Here is a 27427-nt window from a genome sequence, read left to right on the forward strand (position 1 = left end):
CCAACCAACCTCGTCCCACCCTATGCTAAAACCCTTGTAATCACTCGAGTGCACCTGTCAATAAATGCAAATACTTTTTGTGCGCCGCGTAGCGTAGGTACCATCGGAGGCACGTTTACAGTTCATGGTTTGTGCGGCATCAAAGAAAAGCGCGTACATGGTTTTCAAGAATTTTACAAGAATTCGTCGCATACCATTGTGCTTTGGTATGTCGTTCAAAATGAGGGTGTTTAAGCGATATTCGATTGGGTACAATAAATGAGAATTATATCGTACAATTACAATTTACTAATGCTCTAATGCATCCATATAATCAAAACTGTTTCATGAGAAAATAGTTCACAAAACATTGATTGATTTTTTATTTCAATGAAATTTTGCACTTAGCAAACCGAGTGTTTTCTGGGTTTTGAAAAAAATAATAATAATAAAGTGACTGCAACTTTGCTGAAAACATTATATAAATCAAACAAACCGTTCTGGTTTTATTTTTTATTTTGAAAATTTTAAATCCTTGATTCTTTATTTTCCCATGATTAAGCAACCATCAATGTTTAGCTAACATTTTGCAATTAAAAAAAAAATTGGAAACTATTTCTTTGATATAGAGGCATTCTTCATTCTATTCTATTCATTCTATTCTTTCCGATTTCACTGAAACTCAGGACATTCTACACTATCAGTTCTTCATGTAGACTCACGACTGCTGTTTAAAAAGGGCCTATCCAAAAATGTGACTGATGAATAAAATATTTTGTATCGGTAAAACGACTTGTTTGATTGAAATGGTGTCTTCAGCAAAGTTGTAGGTAATAAAATTGCGATTCTTAAAAAATATATACACCGAAAAAATATTTTTTTTCTGGGCCAAACATTCCAAATTGTCACAAAATTTAAAATATCTTAAAAAGTACCTTTTTCAAAAATCTATTTTTTCACGAATTGAAGACTACAATATTTAATATATCTGCCAAAATTTGGTGATGGTAAAATGAAAAACAAAAAGTTATGAACGTTTGAATATTTTATCTTTTTCACTCAGAACTTATTTTTGAGAATTTTTTTCTGTTGTTGTTATAAATTATCGCTAAGAGCATGATACAAATTTGTGGTAAAATTAACACTATCATACCTACCTATATTATTTCCCAGCCAAATAGCTGCTATAACTACACGCAAAAGTTTAACTTATTATTCGAACTAAAATTCTATTTTTAACAACGGCTTTTACCCGTTATCATTTAAGTTCTGCTTGTTAAAGTGCATTAAGCAGACAATGTGTGCAGTAGGGAAAGCAAAAAATAAGAGAACTGAAAATATGATACAGATTTTGAAAAATATACCGCATCCCGACGGGACTTGAACCCGCAATCTCCCAACTTGAACCTGCAAATCCGCAATCTCGGAGATTGCAGGTTCAAGTCCCGTCGGGATGCGGTATATTTTTCCAAATCTGTAACATATTTCCAGTTCGCCTATTTTTCGCTTTCCCTACTGCACACATTGTCTGCTTAATGAAATTTAACTTATTACTTGGAGAGTAATTAAAAAATATTTCCCTTCGTGTAACAAATCTATTACTTTACAAGTAATAAAATTCTTCTTCTGTTGAGTAACAACCCTTACTGCAATATAATTTGCACATATTGCAAGATCATAAGTATCTAATAATAATCGTTACAACTACTTGCAAAACTTTTACTCACTACTTGAAAAAGTAAATGAAAAATTATCCTCATCTCCAGTCGATTTACAACACACACTGTGGTGACTTAAATGTATTAGATCGTTGCATCAATACAAACACAGCAGAGCGGGGGCCTAGTGTGGTTGATGACGTCTCCGCCAACCACGCTCGACGCCTGGGTTCGAATCCCACCGCCGACATAGGTGTCGATGGTTGTGAGGTGGCGTGATCCACTCACAACCAACCCAACTGGTCTAGATTCAAACCTAGCCGACACCGGGAGATTTTCTGAGGCGAAAAATCTCTGGGATCACGCCTTCCATCGCACGAGGAAGTAAAGCCGTTGGCGCCGGTCCGTTAATAAACGGGTCGTGAGTTAGGGACCTGGGTGTGGAGTCGCCTCCCTGGGCGTCGGTAATTGGCCACAACAGTGGCGGAAATAGACCGACGGAAAATAAGCGAGAATAAAAAAAAAAAATACAAACACAGCAGGTGATGTCTCGCTTACACATGCAACGCGGCTCTTGCTTGTATGTTCCCCTGCAAAAATGCATACAAGCGCGTAACTTTATTACATTTTGGTTATTGGCATCTTAGTAGTATAAGCAACTATACATAAAACAGTTTTTAAGTGAATAAATAAATAGGTTAAGTGAAATAACTGTTAGTGATAAGGTCCAGCAAACAACATGAATAACACTATGTACAAAATTAAATGTATTCGACCTTTCGATGGTGAAAAGTGTTCGAAGCAGCTGCGGAAACTATCGGATAATAATATCCAAAACTAGAAAGCGATAAAGTATTCCAAGTCATCGCAACTAACTAACAAATTTCGTATTTGTACGTCATGTCGTCTGCATATAGAGAAACTAGCTCTCTCTACGCGTCTTTTTTAAAACCATCTGATAGCGGGAATCGTCGCTGAGTTACGCATATTATATTTCAAGCCAGTATCAAAATGATTGATTATGTTACAAAAACAACGCGTTGGATTTGTATCATGCTCTTAGCGATAATTTATAACAATAACAGAAAAACACAAAAAAATCTGAGTGAAAATGACAAAATATTCAAACGTCCATAACTTTTTGTTTTTCATTTTACCATCATCAAATTTTGACAGACAGTAATAAATATTGTCGTCTTCAATGTGTGAAAAATTAGATTTTTAATAAAATGTACTTTTTAAAATATTTTAGATTTTGTGACAATTTGAAATATTTGGCCGAAAAAAAAACAATTTTTGCAGTGTATATGTTTTTTCAGAATCGCAATTTTATTACCTACAACTTTGCTGAAGACACCATTTCAATCAAACAAGTCGTTTTTCTGATACAAAATATTTCATTCATAAGTCACATTTTTTGATAGGCCCTTCCGAAACAGCAGTCGTGAGTCTACATGAAGAACTGATAGTATAAAATGACCTCTTTATCAACTGGAAACAACTGTGCAAAGTTTCAGCGAATTCGGAAATGGTCGATCAGAATCGATTTGCGAAGTAGCGTGGACTTGTTCAATAAGGAGTTTTAAATTTTGTTTCTTCGATTTTTTTTTCAGAAAAACAAATTTTATCCGCGGTGTATACTTTTTCCGAAGAGACCAAATTGTTATCTATAACACTGCCGGTGACGTCACACATAGTAAGGAAATCATCCGCCATCGCAATAGGTCCACAGCAAATAGATTTAATACATGTACTTCAATAAGTGTTGACGATGAGATAAACAGGGTACTGACAAGAAACAAACGAGATTCATTTTCCTCTGAAGATGTCAATTAACAGTGACGAAACGTCGGACAGTAAAAAACAGAAGGCGTTCTAATTTTTTGAGGCTGCTTAATATACATCTAACGCAAAAATGTCCAACACGTCAAAAATTGTCAAAAGTGTCATTAATGTCAAAAACGACAAACATGTCGAACATGTCAAAAATGTCAGAAATGTCAGAATTGTAATTAATGTCAGAAATGTCAAAAATGTCAAAAATGTCGAAAATGTCAAAAATGTCAAAAATTTCAAAAATGTCAAAAATGTCAAAAATGTCAAAAATGTCAAAAATGTCAAAAATGTCAAAAATGTCAAAAATGTCAGATATGTCAAAAATGTCAAAAATGTCAAAAATGTCAAAAATGACAAAAATGTCAAAAATATCAAAAATGTCAAAAATGTCAAAAATGTCAAAAATGTCAAAAATGTCAAAAATGTCAAAAATGTCAAAAATGTCAAAAATGTCAAAAATGTCAAAAATGTCAAAAATGTCAAAAATGTCAAATATGTCAAAAATGTCAAAAATGTCAAAAATGTCAAAAGTGTCATTAATGTCAAAAATGTCAGATATGTCAAAAATGTCAAAAATGTCAAAAATGTCAAAAAAGTCAAAAGTGTCATTAATGTCAAAAACGACAAACATGTCAAAAATGTCAAAAGTGTCATTAATGTCAAAAACGACAAACATGTCAAAAATGTCAGAAATGTCATTATTGTCAAAAATGTCAGATATGTCAAAAATGTCAAAAATGTCAAAAATGTCAAAAATGTCGAAATGTCAAAAATGTCAAAAATGTCAAAAATGTCAAAAATGTCAAAAATGTCAAAAATGTCAAAAATGTCAAAAATGTCAAAAATGTCAAAAATGTCAAAAACGTCAAAAATGTTAAAAATGTCAAAAATGTCAAAAATGTCAAAAATGTCAAAAATGTCAAAAATGTCAAAAATATCAAAAATGTCAAAAATGTCAAAAATGTTAACAATGTTAACAATGTTAAAAATGATAAAAACGACAAAAGTGTCAAAAGTATCAAAAATGTCGACAATGTCAAGAATGTTAAAAGAGTAAAAAATGTCGAAAATGTCAAAAATGTCAAAAGAGTCAAAAGAGTCAAAAATGTTAAAAATGTCAAAAATGTCAACAATGTTGAACAAACATGTAATATTTAAAGTTAATGTTATACATTTTTCGAATAAAAAACAGCAAAATTAGAGTCAGTGAATGTGGTTTATGATTTTTTAGCTAAATCATTTTTCCATTGCATAGAATACATTTCTAGCCAGTCGAGTGACCTAATAGGGGAGAGAAAGTTTTATTCTTTTTCATAATACGAGATCGAGCTAGTCCAGATTGAACAGGAATTTATCTGCAACGGTTCGTTCTGATTACAATTATTTTTGTAAGGGATTGTTTCGATTTGATTTTAAGTAAATTTTGGAACTATTTTCAAAAAGCGAAACTGATATTAAACTCTCAGGATAGAAACACTAATTGCTTTCGATTATTCTTATCTGAGTGACTGACTTTGCATTTAGGTACGATGTCTTCGTTTCATCCCAACAACGGGTGGAAATGAGAATGCGACAAAGTGTTTTCCCCGTGCGGCTTGGCTCGGTCATAGGGAATTTTGTTATTCCCTCCGTTTGGACCCCATCGCATTTGCACATTTCTCCTCCGTTTCCGCCTCGTGTAGCATTTCATTTTTTTTCACGGTTGTGATGGTGATTGTTCCGCCGAAAGCTGTTTCGCAGCCCGACACTCGATATGTATATTGGTGAGATATATTGCCAAAAATCGTGAGCCAAATTCGTTTCGTTCTAGTGCAAAAGAACAAAGGACAGTTTGGGGGTCGTGCTGGCAGTTTCTCTTTAATTTTGACGATTGTCATGTACAGTTAGAGGACAATTTTAGTGGTCAAAATCACCATACAGTTTCGTAATTGTTGGGAAACTTTGCAATGTTATCCATATTCTTTCATTATCACAATGTATACGCTTCTGTTGATTAATTTAGACAAAATATGTGTATAACTCTTTCACTGCACGTGTTTACTGTTTAGGAACAATTTTCAGCTGCTGCAACACGAGCAAAATAGACCTTTTTCAGGCACACTGGACCCGGTGTCTCGGGTGGAATTGCAAAAGGTGAGCGACGATGTCGGCGCAGAGAATTTAGCAGTTTTCGCTCTCTTGCAGCTCTCGCGAAACACGGTCGGCGCGCGTAGTGCCAAAAGCACAAACCATGTTCCGGCGGCCATCGGTGGGTGGTAGGGCGAAAGGTGGAAATGTTGCGGCAGCGTCATCGCCATTTGTGTCTGCTTATTATTCTCTTCGCTAGCAGCAGTTGATGATCAGTCGCGTCTAGGGGCAGTTGGAAAAATTTACTGTTCGCTGAGTCCAGTTACTAAGTAATGAATAGTATTAAGGCAACATATAAACATACTGCCGGTAAAGGTTTCTGAGCTTGAAGAACTCGCTTGTAAAACGCTTGTGGGGTTTTGGGTTGAATAATGCGGTATAGATAGTGGTGCAAAAGTGTATAAGCGGATCATTTTCGTGAAAGAAAAACCAAGAGTTACTCCAAAAGGTTACTTCGCAAGTGCAGAATTTTCATTCCACACAGGACAGGAAGGAAATTTATACAGTTAACAGTGCAACCTGTGTCTGTGTTGGTGATATTAAAAATTACGATAAAAAAAGAAACAAAGAGTGCAGTTTGCCCAAGCGCAGAATTTAAAGAAGAAACTTTATTCCATTTTGTTGGATTACTGGGTAAAAGCGTAGGCAGCGGTCATTCAGCCATTCAGTCCTTTGTGAGTATGAACTTTGAAGTAATTCCTTAGGTTACATTGTGTCACGCTCAAATTTCTTTATCATGTTTACTCATTTTCTCACCATCTCAGAAGTAATACATATTAAGAAGTGCTATTGAAAACCCCGCAAAAACACCCATCATCAAATGGAGTGTCGCGCCATATTCTGTATGGCAACTCGTTGATATTTGCTCGAGCTCGTTAGAGTCTGTTGGTCATTAGGCACCGGCCATTAGGTCTTACTGCTCTCCGGGAATGATTAATAGGTTAAATACTGTTATTGATTATGAGTTTTCAATTTATGTAAACTAGTTATTGTTATGGTTTCTTTGTTATTGTATCGCTGTAGGCCGTTGAAGGTAACTAGCGTGTAGATATCCTTTACAGGATAATAATCAAAGTTCAAAAGTTCTTGTTTTATTGATTTTTATAGGGTTTAAAAAAGATCTTAAGCGCACAAAGTTTACCTGTGGAGTAGCGTGACAAAAAGTTTACTTTTTTATGTTTATTCATTAGCTATTTCCAAAAAATAATCTTTTGCTGTTAAAAAAAGATTCACCAGAAACATCCTTAATACCTGTTCAAAGAAATAAGGAAAGTCTGTTTTCGGTTAGTTTTATTAAAATTCGTCTTTCAACTCGAAATATTTGGAAAGGTGATTTAATTTATTGTGAGTGAACCTGGGTTTTACAATCGAGATTTACTTGAGATTGGAATTTTGATTCATTTACTTCCTAGTGCGAACATTCTCTGTCATCGACAAGGTTATGGCACCACCTGTCATCAGTTTATTTTAGCATGGAAGGGGAAGAAACCATTAATTTAAAGACACAAGCGTCGTTAACAATACAGTTTGCGTCGCTAATACGCTGAATAAATTCAATTTAATTAAATCAATCCAATCAACCGAGGATTTGAAGAGCTTCGCTCAAGACACGGCTTGCAGATGCGGCTCGTGTTGATGGTGAAAGCGTCACCTCACCGTGATTGGTAAATCTGAATCAACCAGCTCATAACCTCGACAGCAGTTTCATCATCAGTTCCGACGCCCATTAGTGAGCCACGTGGAGCAGAAACAACACACCTCGTTTCTTCGCACACCGAAGGTCACGTGACTTGTCGTTCGTTATGTATTGCTTTGGGTGGCGTTACTTTATTACTCTGTACCGCTACATAGTAAGGCGTAGTAGGATAGTAGTGCGTCCTCCCTCGTGCTAGTAAGACAATATTTTCTACTGTCTATATATCTATAATCCACTATCTGTTATTTCGTCTTGGGATACACCTTTGTTTGTCATTTTACTTTTTGTTTATACATTTTACTAAGCAAAATATGAAATTGAATTAACTTCTCCTGCAAGAATACACTAGGTAAACAAATCAGAATATGACGTTATCTACTAACATTACTCTTACATTCGCTGGTGTTAGCACTATGATAGTATGCAGATGCAAGAAAAATGATGCCTGGAAAAATTTCAAAACGCAAAGTGGTTAACGATAGTTGAACATGATGCATTTAAATGTTTATATCTTAAAACGGAAGTGAAGTTCGAGAAATAACTTTAAATTTTAATACAGGATGACGGACAATTTTTGATTCCTAGCAATATTCTTGCCGACCTAAAACGTTACTTCCATGATTCGTACTTGTTATGCTTCACTGCTTTTATCTTCTTGTGGATGCAATTTTAGTTCTGTATGTATATTCAACGCGCATCAAACAGACAAATCAGATAGTCGAAGCCACAATTTTCTTTGTTTTAGAGGTGTTTTATCTTTTCCGTCCCAATGACTTTTATATAGGATTATTCTGCTTCTCCAAGTTGTTCAAGTTAAGATGTACTGCTATAGTATAATTTTGCCCTCCGAAAAGTACATTTCTGAATCACGCAGCCTGAACAAAATGCAAGTAACTTTTGCCTAAATGTATGAACATCAAACAATTGAGAAGCTCGATCTTAAAAATAACTTTGTTTTGAGAGGCTTAATAGAATTTAATAGAATATTATAGTCCACATAAGCATTGCAAACTGATCGCAGAATCAAATCAATTTGAAAAATATTGAAATTTAAGACCCGTGGACAACACTTCGATTTCCGGAATCCCTTATTAGGTGGTATTTGGACAATCAGTGAATCACTTTCCTGAGTATTGCAACACTCAAATTTTAATACAGGCAGTGACGGGCTCATTATGGCCGAACGATGCGCGATGAAAAGGAGTCTACAGAAATACAATTGAACGAGTGTCAAGAAGAACATAGCCGGTAAATACGATGGAAGGTTATGACTTCGCATTTGATTATACCAACCGCGGGCCAGTTCAAGAAATTTTGTTGTCAATGATAATCTTCGATAGTTCGAACGTCTAGGACCAACTTCAAATCATCTGCATACATCAACTTGCAGCGATCAGCCAGCAGCAGTGTCACGTCATTGAAAAAAGTGCATAGCAAGGGCCCCAAATTGCTTCCTTGAGGAACTCCTGACTTCTTAGTAAATTGCGATGAAATACTAGAACCAAGTTTCACGCGTAGAACTCTTCCTCGTTAATACGAGCAGAGCCATGCAACGAACTGGTGGGAGGCACCTAGATGCGAGATGTTACACAAAAGTATCGAATGGTCCAAGCGATCAAAAGCTGCTTGAGGTCGGTGTAAATCGCATCTACTTGAGCTTTTTGTTCAATTTGTGAGATGCACGACGAGGTGAACTCCAACAAATTGGTATAGACAGAGCGGCCGGACATAAATCCATACTGAGTGGTTGACATATAGTGCTAAGTGCAGGAAAGTATATCACCGCTTACTATGATCTTGAAAAGTTTAGACCCAGCAAAAAGGCTAGCCAGAAGGTACGAAAAAAAGTCAAAGTCACCGGCTTTTAGTACGGGAAACATTAGCGATTGCTTCCAAGCTACAGGAAACTTTCCTTGCGTAAAAGACTTGTTGAAAATGTATGGCAAAAGGTCGTTGACGATCCACTGTCAAATCCAGAATACGTCTCCACATTACTCGATCTTGAGCTAGTCTTCTCCAATTGCTCCCAACACCCGCCGAAAGGGGCGTCGTCATCTACACCACACATCCAAGGAGTGCGGGGTCTACCACGGAGTCGCCGACCTCACTCGGGCTTTCTGTTGAATATTATCTTCGCTGGTCACTCCTCCGACATTTGTGACACATGGCCAGCCCACTACCGTAATATTTTTTATCATGGCCATAGAGTATCTCCGAGAGAATCAGCGTTCAAAATCAGTCCAAATTGTTGAGGACATGCATGATGCGTTAAAGGTCCTGTTTGCGGCTGCTATCTGTCTCCTAACTTTGCAGCTAACATCGTTGTCACACGTCACGAGAGTACCAAGATACACAAATTCATCGAATACTTTATAGATCGTAATTTCAGTATTACGCCAGTTCCCCGTATTACACCCACAAGGTAAAGCTCGTTCTTTTACTTCAACCCGTTCGATGAACGGCTCCGAAATTACACCCGCTATCCTAACATATCATGAGGAACCATCAAGAGTGGCATGAATCAGTTTATTCAGTTTTGTTGGAAAACGAGTGTTCCAGCATTATTGAGCTCAACTGAATCGTACGCCGCCTTGAAGTCTGCACGTTTATTTCTCTGAACTTGTCAAGGATTTGACGCAAGGAAACATCTGGTCCGTTGTGAGTCGGTCTTCTCAGAAACCGCACTAGTACTCTCCAAAGGCTTTAGTTTATGAAAAAGGATGCGGAAGAGAATCTTGTGTGCAGAATTGAGGAGGGTTATGCCTCGCTATTTACTACAATCGAGTCGGTGGCTCGGTTGGGAAGCCCAACTACTTCGTGTTTTTTAACTCTTCACTGATTTCGTCAAATCTTGGCGGATTCACAGCTTGTCCATCCTCTTGATATTTCTCATCATTCAAAAACCTCTCGAAATACTGCTTCTAACGCATGGTCACCAGTGTCTCATTGGTCATCGGGATTGGCATAGTTCAACATCGTACCTGGCGAAACAAACCTCCGCCTCCACAACAGATCGTTCGCAAAGCTCGCGTTTTTTGCATTGGTGGAGGCTTTTTTGAGGCTTCTCCGTGCTCAATACGTTCCACGCTGTATTGCTCACCGTATCGTGGATGCGTCTGTATTATTCGTTTAATTATTCACCAATCCGTTCATCAACTTTCTGAATTCTGAATGTCCAACAGTATCCTCATCGAAGTGCGCGACTTGTATTAGTTGGCCAGCTGGACGCGAATCGTTCCTACGACGAGATCTAAGGCGACGTTTGGGTCTCAAAAGGACTCAGAAAGCTTCGCCATTGCGGTGATGCAACGTGTGTTTCCTTTATGTAGTCGCGTGAAAATGGTCAACAAATGCTCTACGAAAAATAAGCATTTAACTTATCTAAGCTCATTCTATTTGCAGATTGGTAGACGCTGATATTAAAGATAAATTTATTTGTCATTTCTTCGTATTTACAAGTTTTCATTGCTGGAGGTGATGTTCTGTGTTTCTTTATTGGTGAGATCCAATCTTTTGTATATTTTAATTACAAGATATCACCACATTGCTATCAAATTGTATACGGAAAGGTTGAAGCCTTATTCAAGTAATGCATCCTCTCATTTCGCACAACTTTTGCTCTTATTTCGCATAGAAAATGCGTGAAATGCAAAATGCATAACTGCAGTGCTTTTACTGTGTGTCTCTCAAGCATATATCAAATAAGGAGAGCATCTAGGTAGGAAAGTAGATTGCGTTGCGGAACTGAAAAAAAAGTCCAGCCATTCGTCACGCAAGTTTACTGTCACGCAAGCATGATATAGAATTTATTTCAGCACGCTCTTCTGTGTATTCTCGTCTGGCTTCGTTTTGCTCATCTTAATTTTAGAGAGGAAATAATTTTCTCCCCTCTGAGCAACTGTAAACTTACATTCAATGTAAGTTCACAGTTGCGCAATGTGCTCTGCTATTGAGAGAGTGCAGAGTAATAGTTTCTCTGGCGAATAAACGCTCTTAATTTGATAGAGTATAAGCCCAGCTAAATTCGTGTGAATAGCTCATCTGCACATGTAAGATATGTAAAATGAATTGCTCACATCTAAGAAATGCGTTACTGTTCTCATCGTCCTATGCTCTTCCATCACTCTTGTTTTGCTTAGCTGTGGTGCAAGCAGTGAGTGTATATTTTCTCTGCGATCAGCAGAAACACAGCACAAAGCAGAAGGAAAAAGTGTGGTGGAAAAAATTGCTACACGCAACACTCATGCAAGAATAAGGCGAAGAATATTCATTGCTCTTTCCACATTATGAGAAAAATTACAAGCCTGCTCGTAAACTAGTTTTTCCTGTGTCCTGAGTCTGCAAAATATTTGTTAGAAATATTTCCAAAGCGCTTTTTTATCTGGAATAGAAACTTAACAATCTTTAAGCTTTATTTGAAAAGCTGCTAATGAGCAATTCCACAAAAAAACGGGCAACCAATTTAATTGGCCAGTTTTGATTTGCCTGAAACTTTGCATATATGTTTCTATAGACAAAATATGCCATTTTGTGCTATTTGTTTAATTTTTTGGAGCACGACTTATTTTTGAGAAGCTATTGAAAAATGCTATCTTGGGAAGGTACTGATGATTACCAATATTTTTAGGGTCAAAACGGTTTTTTGATCGGTATGATGTCTTCGGCAAAGTTGTAGATAACAATTTTGTCTTCCCAAAAAAGTGTACACTCTCATATAAGGTTTTTAAATAAGGGGAAAAAGTTGAAATAAAAATTAAAAATCAATTAGCTAAAAAATCTCATTTTTTGAAAATCTATTTTTCTTTATTAAAACTACGAAAGATTACCTAAACAATGAAACCGGTATGATCATGGAGAAACTAAAAAAAAGGAAGATTTTTTGGAGAAAACTTGTTTTTTCAGTATATTTTTCGAGGAGCATATGTTTTTTTGGAAAGACAAAATTGTTATCTACAATTTTGCCGAAGACACTATGTCAATCGAACAAACCGTTTTGGCTGTAGAAATATTTTTAATTTCCCATAGAGCACTATGGAGAATCAAAAATATTTAAAAAAAAAAATCAAAAAAAATCTCAAAACATTATAACCTCTGTCTGATTTCTCCATGATCGGACCGGTTTCATTGTTTAGGTAATCTTCTGTAAATTTTATAAAAAAAAAGATTTTTAAAAAATGAGCTTTCTTAGATAATTAATTTTTAATTTTTATTTTAACTATTTTTCATAAAAAAATATTTTTTATAGTGTTTTTTTTTTGTAAAGACAAAACTGTTATCTACAACTTTGCCGAAGACGTCATACCGATCAAACAAATTGTTTTGGCTCTAAAAATATTGGTAATCATCAATACCTTCCCAAAATAGCATTTTTCAATAGCTTCTCAAAAATGAGTCGTGTTCCAAAAAATTAAACAAATAGCACAAAATGGCTTCTTTTGCCCAAAGCAACGTCTGTGCATAGTTTCAGCCAAATCAAAAATGACAATTCAAAAAAAATATCAAAACTGGAACATTTCTTGTGAAACTCTAATGTGAAGTTTTTAAATCAGTGTACATAACGGGGCGCAACTAAAATTTTGATTTTTTCCCAGCGCTGTCAAAAGGTAGATATACTTAAATGAAAACGAGTCAAGAATATTTCCAGCTCGAAAAGATTCTCGACCTGATCGGAAATCGAACCCGTTATCACAACCGTGTGAAAGAGCTAGCCGATCGACATCGCTAACCGCAGAGCCCCGAGGACTACTAAATTCGTTATTAACGAGAAAATAATCATAAACATATATTTTTTATCGGATTGATAGTCGATCTGTGGGCTCGAACAAAAATTTAAAAGAAAAGAACGAAGTTTTTTTTTAAAAGGGGGGGGGAATGTTTGTAATGATTTATTTATGCACTAATATCTATTCAGAATTAACCCTCTAGTGCCCAGTGCCGCCTCTAGGCGGTCTTCAGTCGAACCTCTAAAAAGCTTCAATAAGAACTTAAAAAATGTTTATGAGGCTTAATAGTGATTTTTTCGAAGTCCGTCTAAAAATTTATTTGGGTACTAGAGGGTTAATATTGTGTGTTCTGCCACAAATGGTGACATTTCAACTCTATTATATATTATATATATATAAAAAAAGGAATAAAACAAAACTTAAAATACACTTAAAAATATCTTACTGACTATAAAGTGAGCTAATCGTTGCAATTGAGGATTGCAGCGATTTTTGTCGGAATTTGTTGATATTTTGGCTTGACATATTTTCTAATGTTTCTACATTAGTGAGCCTATGTAGCTCGTTCTTGCTAAGCCAGGGAGGGCGCTTCAAAATCATATTCAAAAGTTTATTCTGAATTCTCTGAAGTGCCTTCTTCCTGGTTGCACAACAACTTGTCCAGATGGGAACTGCATATAACATTGCTGGCCTAAAAATTTGTTTGTAAATTAACAGTTTCTTCTTGAGACAAAGTCTAGAATTCCTGTTGATAAGAGGATATAAACATTTGATATACTTATTGCACTTTGACTGGATATTTTCAATGTGCTCCTTGAAAGTAAGATTCTTATCATAAATAAGCCCTAAGTATTTAACTTGATCAGACCAATTTGGGACCACACCGTTCATCTTAATAACGTGGTTATGGGTGGGTTTGAGAAATGAAACTCTTGGCTTATGAGGAAAAATAATTAACTGTGTTGTAGAAGCATTAGGGGAAATCTTCCATTTTTGTAAGTATGAAGAAAATATATCTAAACTTTTTTGAAGCCGACTGCATATAACACGAAGGCTTTTTTCTTTTGCGGAAATGCTTGTATCGTCACAAAACAGAGATTTCTCACAACCTGGTGGTAAATCAGGAAGATGAAAAGTAAAAATGTTATATAAGATTGGGCCCAAGATACTCCCCTGAGGCACACCAGCTCTATTAGGCAATCTATTAGATTTACCATTTAGATAGTTAACCTGAAGAGTGCGGTCAGTTAAATAACATTGTATCATTTTTGTGAGGTAAAGCGGAAAACTGGAATTTGACATTTTAGCTATTAAACCTTTATGTCAGACACTGTCGAATGCCTTTTCTATATCTAGAAGAGCAGCTCGAGTCGAACAGCCTTCAGATTTATTGGTTCGAATCATATTTGTTACTCTAAGTAACTGATGAGTAGTGGAATGCCCATGGCGAAAACCAAACTGCTCATTTGCAAAAATTGAGTTCTCATTAATATGTGTAAAAGAACGAAGTTTTTTTGTCCTTTACTTCAGTCGGTCTTCCATTACATTCCTGGCAAATTATTGTTGGGTTTATTGTAATTGTATACAGCCGAAACTGGAAGATTTTCGGTTTTATAATAGTTTACCGTAAACTTTTTGTCTAGAATTCTTTGCAGTTCAGTTACAACTGTACAGTGCACTTGCGTAATGCTTCTTGTTTCGACTCTAAGAGAACCTGAAATAAACTTCTTAGTTTAGTTGTCATCCATTAGTCTAAACTTTGTAGCTCTGTTTCGGAATTCGGCAATTACCGCAGTGCAAATATACATTAGTAAAATATCCGTTTGTATCGCAAATACATAATTTTACACAGGTTGTACTTGGTTAGACTTAGTTCCATACGTTAGTCAAACCTTCATGTTTCTAATGTAATCGAACGAATACATGAATGACTAATAATTCACGTATTGTGGCGCCAGCACTAATTTAAAGACTTCCGAACTTTCTTCCGACTTTACAAGCACATAGAGCAACTGCGTGTTCACACAACATGAACTGCGGGAATGATTTCAATGTATTTGTTTTTGTAAGTCGGACTGACAGCGCAGTGGCGGCTGAGATGGTTGCAGTGTTGCGAGAACAACAAAAATAAGCATCGGAAGTGTGCCTGACCTGCCAGTTTATCAGCGACGTTTTGATAAGTTTTATTTAAATGCACAATATTTATCTATGCTCCGCCATTTATTGCGTCTGGAGAACAATTCTGCGATTACTCCATCATGTTCGTTTGGTTTTTCATCCGCTAGAATCAATTGAAAATTTCAACGCGTTCAAATCGGTCCGATCGTCGTTCTGTTCTATCACACTTCACTTCCTTCCCCGAATGATTAACTATGAATTTCGCGACATGTGTCTACCGATGCACGTTCCTCCGAAGCTATTAAATTGCACTTTGAAATTCAATCCGTTCGATGTACGAATATGGATAATCAAATTATGATGAAAGCAGAATGTAAAACTGACCGTCGAATGTGTTATTTCTTTTCTTCCATCTCTAGACCGCTATGGGACCCGTTCTGGAACTAAACGACGAAGCATCACTCGGGGAGTCTTCGTCGGAGGATACAACGACTAGCTCAGACCTGAGGCTTGAGCTGACCCACGATCTGAAGGATCCGTCCGGTCGAATGAGTGTGTCAGTTGGATCTCCTGACAGTGTGCTTTCGACCAGCTTCTCGGTCATTAACTATGGTGAGTTTAAACTCAATTTTCTAGTAGAAATTAGTTCTATGACATTTTGCTACAAATTAGATGTGAGTAATTGTTGCTGCACAAAACGGATGTGTTCTAATTTGTTTCAAAATTGCAATGTAGAAAAACGTTTTCCGTATGGGGTTAAAACGCAGCACATAAAACGACGGTGGAATCTCGATAGTCTGCTCACATTGCGAGCCATGTGAGTTTTCGTATTTCTGTATGTATAGATGATTCATCAGAAAGAAAACAAGAGTGCGCTTTTCGTGGTTTCGTTCTGCAACATTGCGGTTCACAGTATTCAGAACGTTACGCTTATTTACGTGCTGTCCTGGGTGTAGAAGGGCAAAAAGTGATACTGTATAGTATTCGCCACTTTTCTAGTCGGCAGTATAATCGACGGTAACTCCACGCAATGTATAATCAATCCGGAACACCTTGTAGGGAGATATATGTTTATATAAACACAATAAATTTTGAATGCATTTCATACATTTGTCATTGAAATTTCAAATATAAAACAATACGAATCAAGCTCATAAACAATTTTAATTTTTTCCATGTGGTTGTTTATGGAGGTTATCTTTTTGACAAATTTAAAAAAAAAAGCTGCCACCCTACTTGCTATACAGTTTGTTTGCGCAATGACGTTTGATTTGATGAGAGATAAGCAATTATTTAGTCTAGGTCAGTGAAGAGTGCACGCGGTAGAGCATGTGTTCGCGCACGCGGGTGTATTGTTGCTCCTATTATTGCTGCATTTCTGTTGCAAAGACTATCGTTGGTGTGGGTTAGAAAATCCGAGAGCCAAGAGCCTTAGTGAAAACATTTTTTTATTAATGAGTAGAAAGTATGAAAAAAAAATTGTTGTAAATTAAGTACCAGCAAAAAAAAATCGTCACATCAGTTTGAGGCATCAACAGTAGATTCGCTTGTTCAAGAAATTCATCAATTATCATATCTCGTCTAAAAACGGAATAAGAATTAGCACTCCGGATCAAGCGGATCGCAACAGTTGGCAATAGGGAACAGACTGGATGTTGTTTCCGACCAGCCTCAATTGGCTGAGCGGCGGCATACAAACGTGACAAACTCTATGTTTTTAGTGATAAGCCGAGACAAGCACGGCTTAGTTACGTTAGTCAGCGAACTCAACCGAGTTAGTCAGTTGGCTACAGCGACGTTACGTGGTATATCAGCAGAGTTGCTAGGTGTGAACCGGCACAGTGGAACGTTACACGGATGCATAATACACACGAGCTGTGCGTTAGAATACGAGCGGTGGAACGTGATCATGGGTGCATTTGAATTTTATGTTGGCAGAAACAAAAAAAACGAAGAGATTTTTATCTATCTGTGTGATATTAAAATTGCACTGATGCTGAATAAATTAACTCGCCACCACTTAGTAATAAAATATATTCGTCTTCTACAGACTAAATGCATCAGAAATCGGAAATTGAAGCGCGAGTTGTGTTCATGTTGCCGACTAATTTCAAGGAACATGGTTTTATACTTTATAATGTTAGATAAATGGATCACTGCACTTGTGATTCATCTCTACCAAGATCTTGTCAATAGAATTAGCACGCGTACGCTTACGTTGCGTTCTACCAGTCGCTGTGACCCTTTCAGGCATGCCGTCGATGTCAGCTAAAAGCAAAGTCACACATTCAATTTCCGTTTGATAATAAGCGCATTGGAACGTGACATAATTTCCCCACCAGATGTTCCGCGGAACAGAGAATCGCAAAATTTTTCACACTTATCTCCCAACCAAAGGGTTCTAGGCGAAACCTGCCGACTTCCACCGTTCGCGCAGTCGCGCTTTGTTCGTTTAATTTACATTTCCAACTTCCGTGAATCACGCTGACTACCAGGAAAAAGGTTGTTGAGTACACTGGTCTTGGCTGTTTACAGGCTACGTAGCAGCCGTCGAGAGTGAGAGCGGTGCAGGAAGGTGGAAAACACTCGCCCGGGCACGTGACTTGGGCTCCGGTCAACACCGAGCACATGGAAATAGCTCCCCACTTGTTACATAGACTTTGCGGTCGGTCGGCTACTCGTGATTTTCAAGCTCAGTCTGTTTTAGCTCATGAGAAGGTTCAAATGCACCACGCTTGGTAGTAGAATACTTTTTTCTTATCGTATAGTTTAGCGATTTGTTGGTGTTTTTGTGGCACAAATTCCGCTTCGGATAGAATAAAGGTGAGAGATGTTTTGATTAACTACGCCGAACAAGAGCTGTGATTAAAAAATCCTAAAAATAAAGAGTATATACTACCTAGAAAGAGTTCTACAATTGTAAACAAAACATTTTTTCTGCTATCTTGCAAACCTATCTGAGTGAGGAAAAATTACATTATATGTTTTGAAACACAGTGTGTGCTGCTCGTTAAAAGTCTATTTTCAGGCAAAAAAATGCCCAACAGTAATAAATCTTCCAATAATCTTTCTTTGATGCGACCGAAATCTTTTTCTGTGATTCGTGTACGGCAATTGTGGCTGCTTTAATGCAGAATAATGTATTCGCGAATTACTTGGATAAAAGTTGCACAGCGTTTCAAGGTGGACATAGTTTTTCTTTTAAATTTTGTAAATAATATAGTACGGCTTCATTTATCAAATACTGGAATGTATGTTTCACTTAGTGAAACTTTCATAATTTTTATACGTGAAATATTCAATCTTTAGCTAAGCGGGTTGAAACAATATAAGTAAAAAACACTACCAAAGAACTTGTTAAAAATGTTAAAACTGTTAAAAATGTTACAAATGTTAAAAACGTTAAAAATGTTAAAAATGTTGAAAATGTTAAAAATGTTAAAAAGGTTAAAAATGTTAAAAATGTTAAATGTTAAAAATGTTAAAAATGTCAAAAATGTTAAAAATGTTCAAAATGTTAAAAATGTTAGAAATGTTAAAAATGTTAAAAATGTTAAAAATGTTAAAAATGTTAAAAATGTTAAAAATGTTGATATTTTGAAAATGGTCAAAATGTTAAAAATGTTAAAAATGTTGAAAATGTTAAAAATATAATATATGTTAAAATTTTTTAAAATGTTAAAATTTTTAAAAATGTTAAAAATATTTTTGATATTAATATTGTCAAAATGTTAAAAATTTAAAAAATATCAAAATGTTAAAAATTTAAAAAATGTCACAAATGCCAAAAATGTAAAAAATGTCGAAAATGTCAACAATTTCAAAAAAAATTATTAAAAATGTTAACAATTTCAAAAATGTTAAAATTGTTAAAAATGTCAAAATCATGAAAATGTCAAAAAAGTGAAATTTATCTGTATCAAAATTTTATGAAAAATGAATCGTAGAAAGCGTATTTCATTGATTTCATACAAAAAATTACGTATTATTCGAGTGGTTAAGAATTAGGATCTTTTCAGAACTCAAATTGCCGAGCAGTTTGGTGTTCATAGAACGTCGATTCGAAAATAAATAAAAAAACAATCGTTAGTCTCTCTCAATCATGGTAGAATAGACAGCATAAAATCAATTTAATATCGTATGGATAATTGCCCTTAGAAAGTACGCGAAAATGCTTTGGAGAAAAATATTTTGAACTAATTTTTCTTTGGTTATTCGTATGAATCTTGAACTTATGTTTCATTGGACTATAAAGGTGTACTATTTTATTCGAACTACAATTAATTTAAATTGTATTTAACAAAAAAAAGGTTTTTGACGTTGGACTAACGTCTTTATCGAAAATAGGCGCCTGAATCTAGAAAATCAACCAGGGAAAAGTGGTCAGGTTTTGAGCGCTTACATATTAGTCATTTCTTTTCAGAATATCGCGGTTTAGGCATCAAATGATCAGAAATTCTGTTACGGTTGAATTCATGTAACAAAAATAACCTATTGTTTGAGATACTCTATTGAAAAAATGGTAAATAACATCGATTGTCTAAATCATACCGAGAAACCCATTACTACCTATCTTTCCAAGCACAGCCGACACTAACGGATACAACCGATCTGACTTTGAACACGATTTGTTATTGTTGTTGTTGTTTTACTCGAGGTCGCTTTCTGTTTCTGATGCATTTTTACTTTCCTTGCCATTCTCTATTCTTCTAAGCTCCCCCCTTTTTCATTCGTTCGTATGTTTGGTTTGCTATAGCACATGTGTGGATAGCTATAGCGGGTGTTCATCGAAGATTTAGTATTTTCTCGTGTATTCATAACCACTTCATTTGAAATATTTGAACGCCCAAACGAACACGGCTGTAAATTCGACTTTACAGCAGCGATTTGAACTTCTTCAGCCAGTCTTAATTCATCGAGGAAAAATTACTGTCTATGAATGATCTACACTAGTTTGCTAGAATTTTAATTTAGATCAAAACGGGTTCTTTTAAGTATCATAAATTATTGGAATAAATAGTTTTCTCAATGAGCATACATCCATTTTTCGTTTTTGTTTCTGTGGTCCATATCTTAAAAAAAATTTATAAATCGTCCAGCTCAAACCTTTGTAGGGGTATGTGGCGGGACCATCATCATCATCATCATCATCATTTTACTGTAACTCGTCAAAACCTTGATAACAACTACGAAAAAAGCGTGTAATTGAGTTCTTACTTCTTTAAGTTATTGAAATAAACGTCATTTCTTAAAATACATGAAGTTATATGCTGGGCTGGAGTTAACCTAGCATGAGTTTCATCGGTTTAATGTCAAACAATTTTCAATCTAAGAATTTCCGCTTGAATCGTTCTGGTCTTAAATTTCAGATAGTTTCGTTGAGTTTGCTTGGAATATTTTGCCCAATTCGCTAAATTATATGATTGTCTTGGTAGCTACGAACAAAGGTTTTTCTGAAGTGACAGCGCTAATTTAAAAGATCCATTCATTATTTTTTATCTCAGTATTAACGTCTCAGTATTAACAAACAAACTGTTAGATTAAATTGCAGAAAATACTAGAGTTAAAATTCAGTCTACTATTTGTTTTCATGGAATATAAAAATACCGTAGTCTAACGTCATGCTGTCGTGTCTTTGATACCACCCTCATATTTTTTTCATTTCGCATTTCGGTTTTGACAAACTCACGGTGTTTTTTTTGGCCGTGATGAAATCGAAAAAGCACTGTATCAAAAATTAAAACGAGAGATAGAGAAAAGTTGTCGAAGGATGACATCTAGGAAATTGTTTGAACCTTCGTTTAAAAATATGGAAAAACAGGAATTGAGATCTTAGACTAAAAAAAAATTATAAATTATATAAATCACTTTTTGTTTCTGAAATGGATTTTTTTCAGTGTAACATCTTATTTTTTAAAAAATACTTTTAAATGAATGTTCAAACAATTACCTAAAAGTAATTCCGGTATGTCGATTAAAAAAAACTTCACCCCTTTTCAATGGTTTATCCAGATAAAATTTCAAAAAAGAAGTAAGCAAAGTTGCTTGGTTCATTAAGGTCTACACACTCACAAAGTATTTAGTATTAAATTCTGAGTGGGTGCTGCCAACATCTAGTTGAGTGGGCGCGAAATGCGTCAAAGGAGGTTTAACCAAATTGGTTAAATTTGTTATGAGTCCAGGAAAGTTACGTAACCGCAAGGTTACAGAGTCCACGTTGACAAGCGGGCGGTCATGGTTCCGAATCTTAGTAGAATCAGGACCATTCAGTGCCAAAGAACTTAAGCATTGATTTACTCTAAGGCTCTCTCCATTCACTCTTCCTTCTCTATAAACTTTATAATAGTGCGACTAACACTTGAAAAAATTGTCCCTCCTATGACAAAACTGGTCAGAAAGACAAATGGTTAAAATTTCTCCAAAGAATCATAATTGGCGATACGGGGTGGTAGAAACAAGGCTGGTATAGTGAAGCAGTCAGCATAATGGGAAGGGTCAAGGATATACACACAAGCACGGGTAAACATAAGCATATCACTTACTCTCAATAGTGGTATTGCTAATAATAGAAGTGCGGCGTACAGCAGACACCCGAGCAAAATTACAATAGAACAATAGATTTCAGGTTGAGGTGATAAGCCCATACAGGAAGAAAAATCTTGGAATTATCCAAAATCATTGGAGAAGACTCAATTCATCAAACAAATTCCAGAGGGATAAAATATATAACGCTTAAAAATTCATTGAATTCCAAATCAGTCTCATACTTATATTACATATTCTACTATCTTTTCTCCCACAGTGGGTAAATCACAGCGCAAAACATCGCAGCGACCCACGGTACGAGACCGCAAACCCTACATCCGTCAGCAGGTGTCTCCTCAGACAAGTCGAGTGGAATCGGCAGATGACAATACTAGCTCTTCAGTAGGATCCTCAGTTGATTACAGCTCAGAGAGCGCCTCTATTATATCGATTCCCATAGTGGAAAACATTGCGGACATGGTAGATCTTGACGAAAACATGAACGCAGATGAGCGTCCACAACTGCAACAACCACTGAACATGGAAGAAAACCTATACCGGCAGCCTCACGCTGGCTCACGCAATCAGCGATCTATGAGCGTATCGTCCAGTGGATGTTCGAGCTCAATGGATGATCGAAATAGTAATTTTTCTCCATTAGGCAGCATAAGCAGCTGTCGGTATGTAGAAACAATATAAAAGCATCTAAATTCAATTTACTAATTAGTTATTCGTTACTGCATCCGCAGATGTTCATCGCTGAGTATATCAGATTTCGACGATGATGGTTTTCGTGAAGACAACAGCGTTTCCTCTATGTACTCGGTGCTGTCTTCGTCAAGGTCATACCAGAGGCACCATCAGCTGCACCATCGCCATCAAAACGTGCCACACCACCCGAACAATACCAAGGGCTTGTTCGACATTGCACTGAAGACTGTTAAATTGATCCGGCGTAATCAGGAGCTGCAGACTAGGCTCGCTCAGCTGCAGCAGGAAACTAAAGCATTCATTGAGTCCGTAATGGCCAATCCGGAGAATGAGCCATTGCGAAATCGTATTCACGCGGCGATTCCTAGCCGGACAAGCACACCCACGCTTGTGGTTCAGAAATAAATCTACACGGGACAGTATGCCTCCTAGTCAGCGCACTTCCAATCAATATTTCAAAAGATTACATTCAAACGCAGTTTGTGTGTACAATTATCCATACTACAGGTTATGGAGCTGATTATTTGTGTTTTTTCCCACAGATGATCGGAAAGATCTACCGAAGCGCATCAAAAACTGCTTAAAGGAACGATGTTTTGTTATATAAATACATCTAGTATTGATTGACTAACGATGAAGCTTTTGAATATTTTTTTCGTGTAAAATGGATAGTATACAGTAATTTATTTGATTATTTTATCTGTCAGTAATGATCTAGAACTAATCAATCACAACAATCATGTTTATATAAAACCATAAGTGCGAGCTTCTCCCGCCGATAGAATACACGTTGCGTTGAACGCATTGGTCGAAAGTCGAGTAAATTTTGCAATTTAAATATCTGATTTCATAGCCATGTAGTTGGTAAACTTGACAAGCAATCATCCCTAACATTTATATTAATTGCATTTATTCGACGTATGACGTAAGCCAAAAGGAGATACAAATAAGTAAACAATGAACATTCTGCATAAAGTTTTTCGATCGGTTCAGTTTTAAAATCTTAAACTCTAAGGATGCCTAGTGATAGTTGCTTTTACAATTAAAACAAGACTAAACAATAAACATTTATAAGTTATGAAAATACTGTTATTTATTATACCTCATTCGATTCAAGCTATTAAATAGTTGATGATATAGATTATGCACTTTGTTTCACTTGAAAGGTTGTGTGTTGTATAATACAAAGTATTCGTTATTATATTGCAACACGTAAAATATGTTGGGTATAACAAGTTGCCGTAATTCCTGTGACAAGATAGCTATAATATGTTAAGATAGCGCTTGCATCCTGATACGGTATCAGTAGTTGTCTTTGAACAAATCTTAGCTGCAGATCCATAATGACTAAAAAAATTTGCTTGGAAATTAGTTATTTCTCTGGTTTCTTGTTGACGAACTGTATCTGATAATGTCCATGGAAAAGACATGGGTAAGATATTAGAACCATCACATTTTTGAGAATCTAGAATCTTTTTAACAATAACTCGTGTTTGTGTATAATGAATTAGACATATCGTAGGTAACTGTCGAAATATGTTTTTTTTTGTTACGTAATTTATTGATGCCGTCTTAACAGTTCTTTGACGAAGTATTTGGAAGCGATTATGCTTGACAAGAAGCTAAAACTTGCTGCTAGAAACTTTAACCAGAAAGCATAAAATTCTTTTTTTTTTGGTGTGTCAAGGATTACAATAGAACTCCTTTTTTGTGTAAACTAAAACTTTTCGCATCCTCCTCAGTGAGTCATGTTGTCATTCAACTAAATTGAGGCGTTTTAATCTGAACCTTGTGATCACTTTGATTCTCGATTGGGACTAAATCAAATTACTCTTGCAACCGACACGCTTAGCGATTATAATATTTTGATTTTGATATCATGAAGCTAATTTTACAAACAATAATGTAAATGGCCGTCGTTTTTGGTGGAAACTTGTTTTAATTTCATTTGACTGAACTGCGAACGTTTTAAAGTACTGAACTAATTAGGATGCCTAGTAAACTATGTCAAGGATTATACAAATTCAATGTAGGAGTCTGAACGTAATTAATGAAAAAAGTTCAGAAGTTATTAAATTTCTCGTTGAAACTTTATTAAACGATAATAAACTAATGAAAAATGGAAAAATAGAACACATGCTACTTCGCATCACAGATACTGGAGAGTTTACTGTACCATCACAGTAATTATTGGTTACATATAAGCTCTTGCGCTTTTAGAATTATAAGAAAATGTTAATGCTGCATAGAGAGTTGCCCTTGTTACTTTGTTAATCTTTGCATGCATGGCATGCATATTTACCATTTCGATAGGAAATCCGAGGAAAACCATATCGCTGACGAACTCGTCTTATCTGATCGCTTATATATAATTAGATATATGCTTTTGAGGTTAACCAAGACATGTGCGTCTTCCTTGATGTTTAGGTTCTGGCAATCATGCGATATGCCCAGCCCACCGTAACAATCTGCGCCTGATCAACTTTACAATGCCTGCATTGTTGTGAACGTCGTATAATTGGTACGAAGACACCGATTAATCACCGATCTGCTTACTTTAGCGTCCATGATTCACAGACATAAAAGGGCTACTATCAATGTCAATGCTTTGTGATTAGCTATTGCAGGTGACTTTAGTTTGCTATCTAACGTGCATCTGATATTTCACCAGCTATTTCGATGCTTGTTTTGATACATCTAGCGAAGGACAAATCAGCATAATTCGTCCCCTTAATGCTAGAACTAGATAACTCGAAATTTGTCGATTTTGAGTCAAGTATGCCATCATATTAATCGCGTCGAGCTCTTGAACATATCCAAAACTCGTTGAAACACGATTACCAAAAAAAGTGTTATTCATCAATTAAAAAACTAGATATCTCAATGTAAAATAAGTTTATTTTGTGATAAAACTAAATAACTCGGCTTTTTGTTGATTTTTTCGTTGCTATAACCGGTCTGCAACGATATGGTTGCGTTTCATAAAATCTGAACCTTTAAAAATCGCATTTGAATCGTCATCACCAGAATAGGTCAAATTTTCAAAGTAGTTTTTCTCGAAACGTCAATTTTCGAGTTATCTAGTTCTAGCACTAAGGGGACGAATTGACTTGCTCGGGAAGTCATGTTCAAGCATTATCTACAACAATAAATTTCTCTTCACCGAATCGTACGCTGTCTTAGAATCATCAAACGGACGAAGCATCTGCATGTTAAATATCCGGAATTTGTCACAAGGTAAATATGTAATCTACAGTCGATTTTTTTACGGAAACGAGAAAATCAAGCCAGTTTAAACGCATTTATTGTTCCAGTTACATTCTATTGGACATTGCTTGGACTTCTGTATGTATCGAGCATTTCCCACTTTTAATTTCAACTGCTCTTAACTGCTCTAAAGGTTTCGGACAACACTTACTACGGACTAAAGGGACAAAACTGAACTTCTTTAATATTGACCTATTTCGGCATTGCGTTAAACGTACGCTTTTCTACTCGATGCTACGTTATTTTTCCGTGTCATCCGTTTGTATTGTGCCAGCATTCTTCCATAATGATGGTGCTTGCAGTTAGATACTTTTATAACTAACAGTACCAAGATCAGCATCAGCGCCAGTTTGTAACTTCTGTTTTTATTTTGTACGGTACTGAGAAGTTTTTTTTTTTCTTCATCTATTCGGTACTGAGAAGTTGTTAACGCCATCTGAAACATCAACTCGAATACTGTTGGAATGGACGGTTCATCCACTAGGTTCATCAAGATTATTATTCCATTAGTTGTGCAACATATAATGCATCTAATCAACATGTTTATCGGAAATTCGACCATCCCTGACTCTTGGAAGCATGCAAAAATTCTACCTTGAAGAAAAAAGCGTACTTCAACAACGTCGAAAATCTGCGCCCTATCAGCATACTTCGTTCATCGTCGAAAGTTTTTTAGAAGCTTCTCAAACACCAAATGATTTCTTATATTGAGGATAATGACTTGTTGACAGAATGTCAAGTTGGTCTCCGTAAAGGACAAAGCATTAAAACCGCAGTTCTTCGCGTGCACGATGATATAAGTGCCATTGTAGACAAAAAAGGTGCTGGAATACTGCTATTGCTCGATAACTCGAAAGCATTCGATACAATCCCGCACAGCAAATTATAAAACAAGCTGAGCACACAGTTCAACTTTTCAACTAGGACCCTGCTTTTACCCATGCTGAGCAACCTTAAGCTGGACAGCCCTTGGTCTCCCCGGGAGCGCTGTTAGACATTACTTCAGGGAGAGGGCCAGTCGTGCTTTTCAGCTCTCACCCCTACGGGTAGCAGAGCAACCTATTCAGGCCAGTTAGTTAACTGCTAACTAACTAGGGCACATCGATGGTTTCCCTACGATTGGTGCCCTGCAAAATATTAACGAGCTGTGATGCGGCCTTGATGACTGTATCCCAGATTTCCCTATTCTTGCACATTCTACGCACAATATTCTCTGGCGTGGTGTCCGTCCGACTTATTGCCAGCATTTCGTACAGCGCTCGAAACGCGGGCATGTGTTCTTCCGCACCCGTACATGCGGGGCACATAGGGGACTCGGCGTACCCGAACCTATGCAGGTACTGTCTGAAGCAGCCATGGCCTGACAGGATCTGTTTCAGATGGAAGGTTACTTCCCCATGGCGCCTATTAATCCAACATGCTAGCTCTGGAATGAGTCGGTGTGTCCATCTACCTTTCGTAGTGTTGGACTACTCCCGCTGCCGCCTAGCCATTGAAGATCACCGTATGGTGTTGCGTATACCCCTCGTGTCGCGTTGGTCGAAGCACTCTACATCCTCTTTGACGATGATGATGAGGGGCATCATGCCAGCCGAGACACAAACCGCCTCGTACGACACTGTTCGGTATGCGCACGCGACCCTTAGGCACATTAGCCTGTACGTAGCTTTCTTGCAGAAATAATCGACGAGGCTCCCGAACGTGAGCTTGTCGTCGATCATAACCCCCAGAAGCTTCAAGGAGCGTTTTGAGGCGATAGTGCATGCACCAGCACTGATCGATGCCAC

The 27427-nt window shown here is 36.5% G+C and overlaps 1 protein-coding gene across 3 annotated transcripts in view; it reads left to right on the plus strand.

Annotated features, from left to right (window-relative positions):
• LOC129728105 (uncharacterized) overlaps window positions 1–23517 on the plus strand; it is a 65803-nt gene extending 42286 nt beyond the window's left edge. Inside the window, exons 1-4 of one of the 3 annotated variants that reach the window (XM_055686496.1) lie at window positions 5779–6274; window positions 15557–15749; window positions 21940–22342; window positions 22412–23517. In XM_055686496.1, coding sequence (XP_055542471.1) covers window positions 15563–15749; window positions 21940–22342; window positions 22412–22778 — 957 coding nt within the window. In that variant the 5' untranslated portion in view covers window positions 5779–6274; window positions 15557–15562 and the 3' untranslated portion in view covers window positions 22779–23517. Of the gene's footprint in view, window positions 1–5778; window positions 6275–15556; window positions 15750–16472; window positions 17051–21939; window positions 22343–22411 lie in introns of those variants that run through there. The other 2 variants (XM_055686497.1, XM_055686495.1) reach the window with 2 other exon arrangements.
• The last annotated feature ends 3910 nt before the right edge of the window (window positions 23518–27427 follow it).

The sequence above is a fragment of the Wyeomyia smithii genome, chromosome 3, assembly GCF_029784165.1.
Source record: "Wyeomyia smithii strain HCP4-BCI-WySm-NY-G18 chromosome 3, ASM2978416v1, whole genome shotgun sequence".
In the NCBI taxonomy this organism is placed as follows: Eukaryota; Metazoa; Arthropoda; class Insecta; order Diptera; family Culicidae; genus Wyeomyia; species Wyeomyia smithii.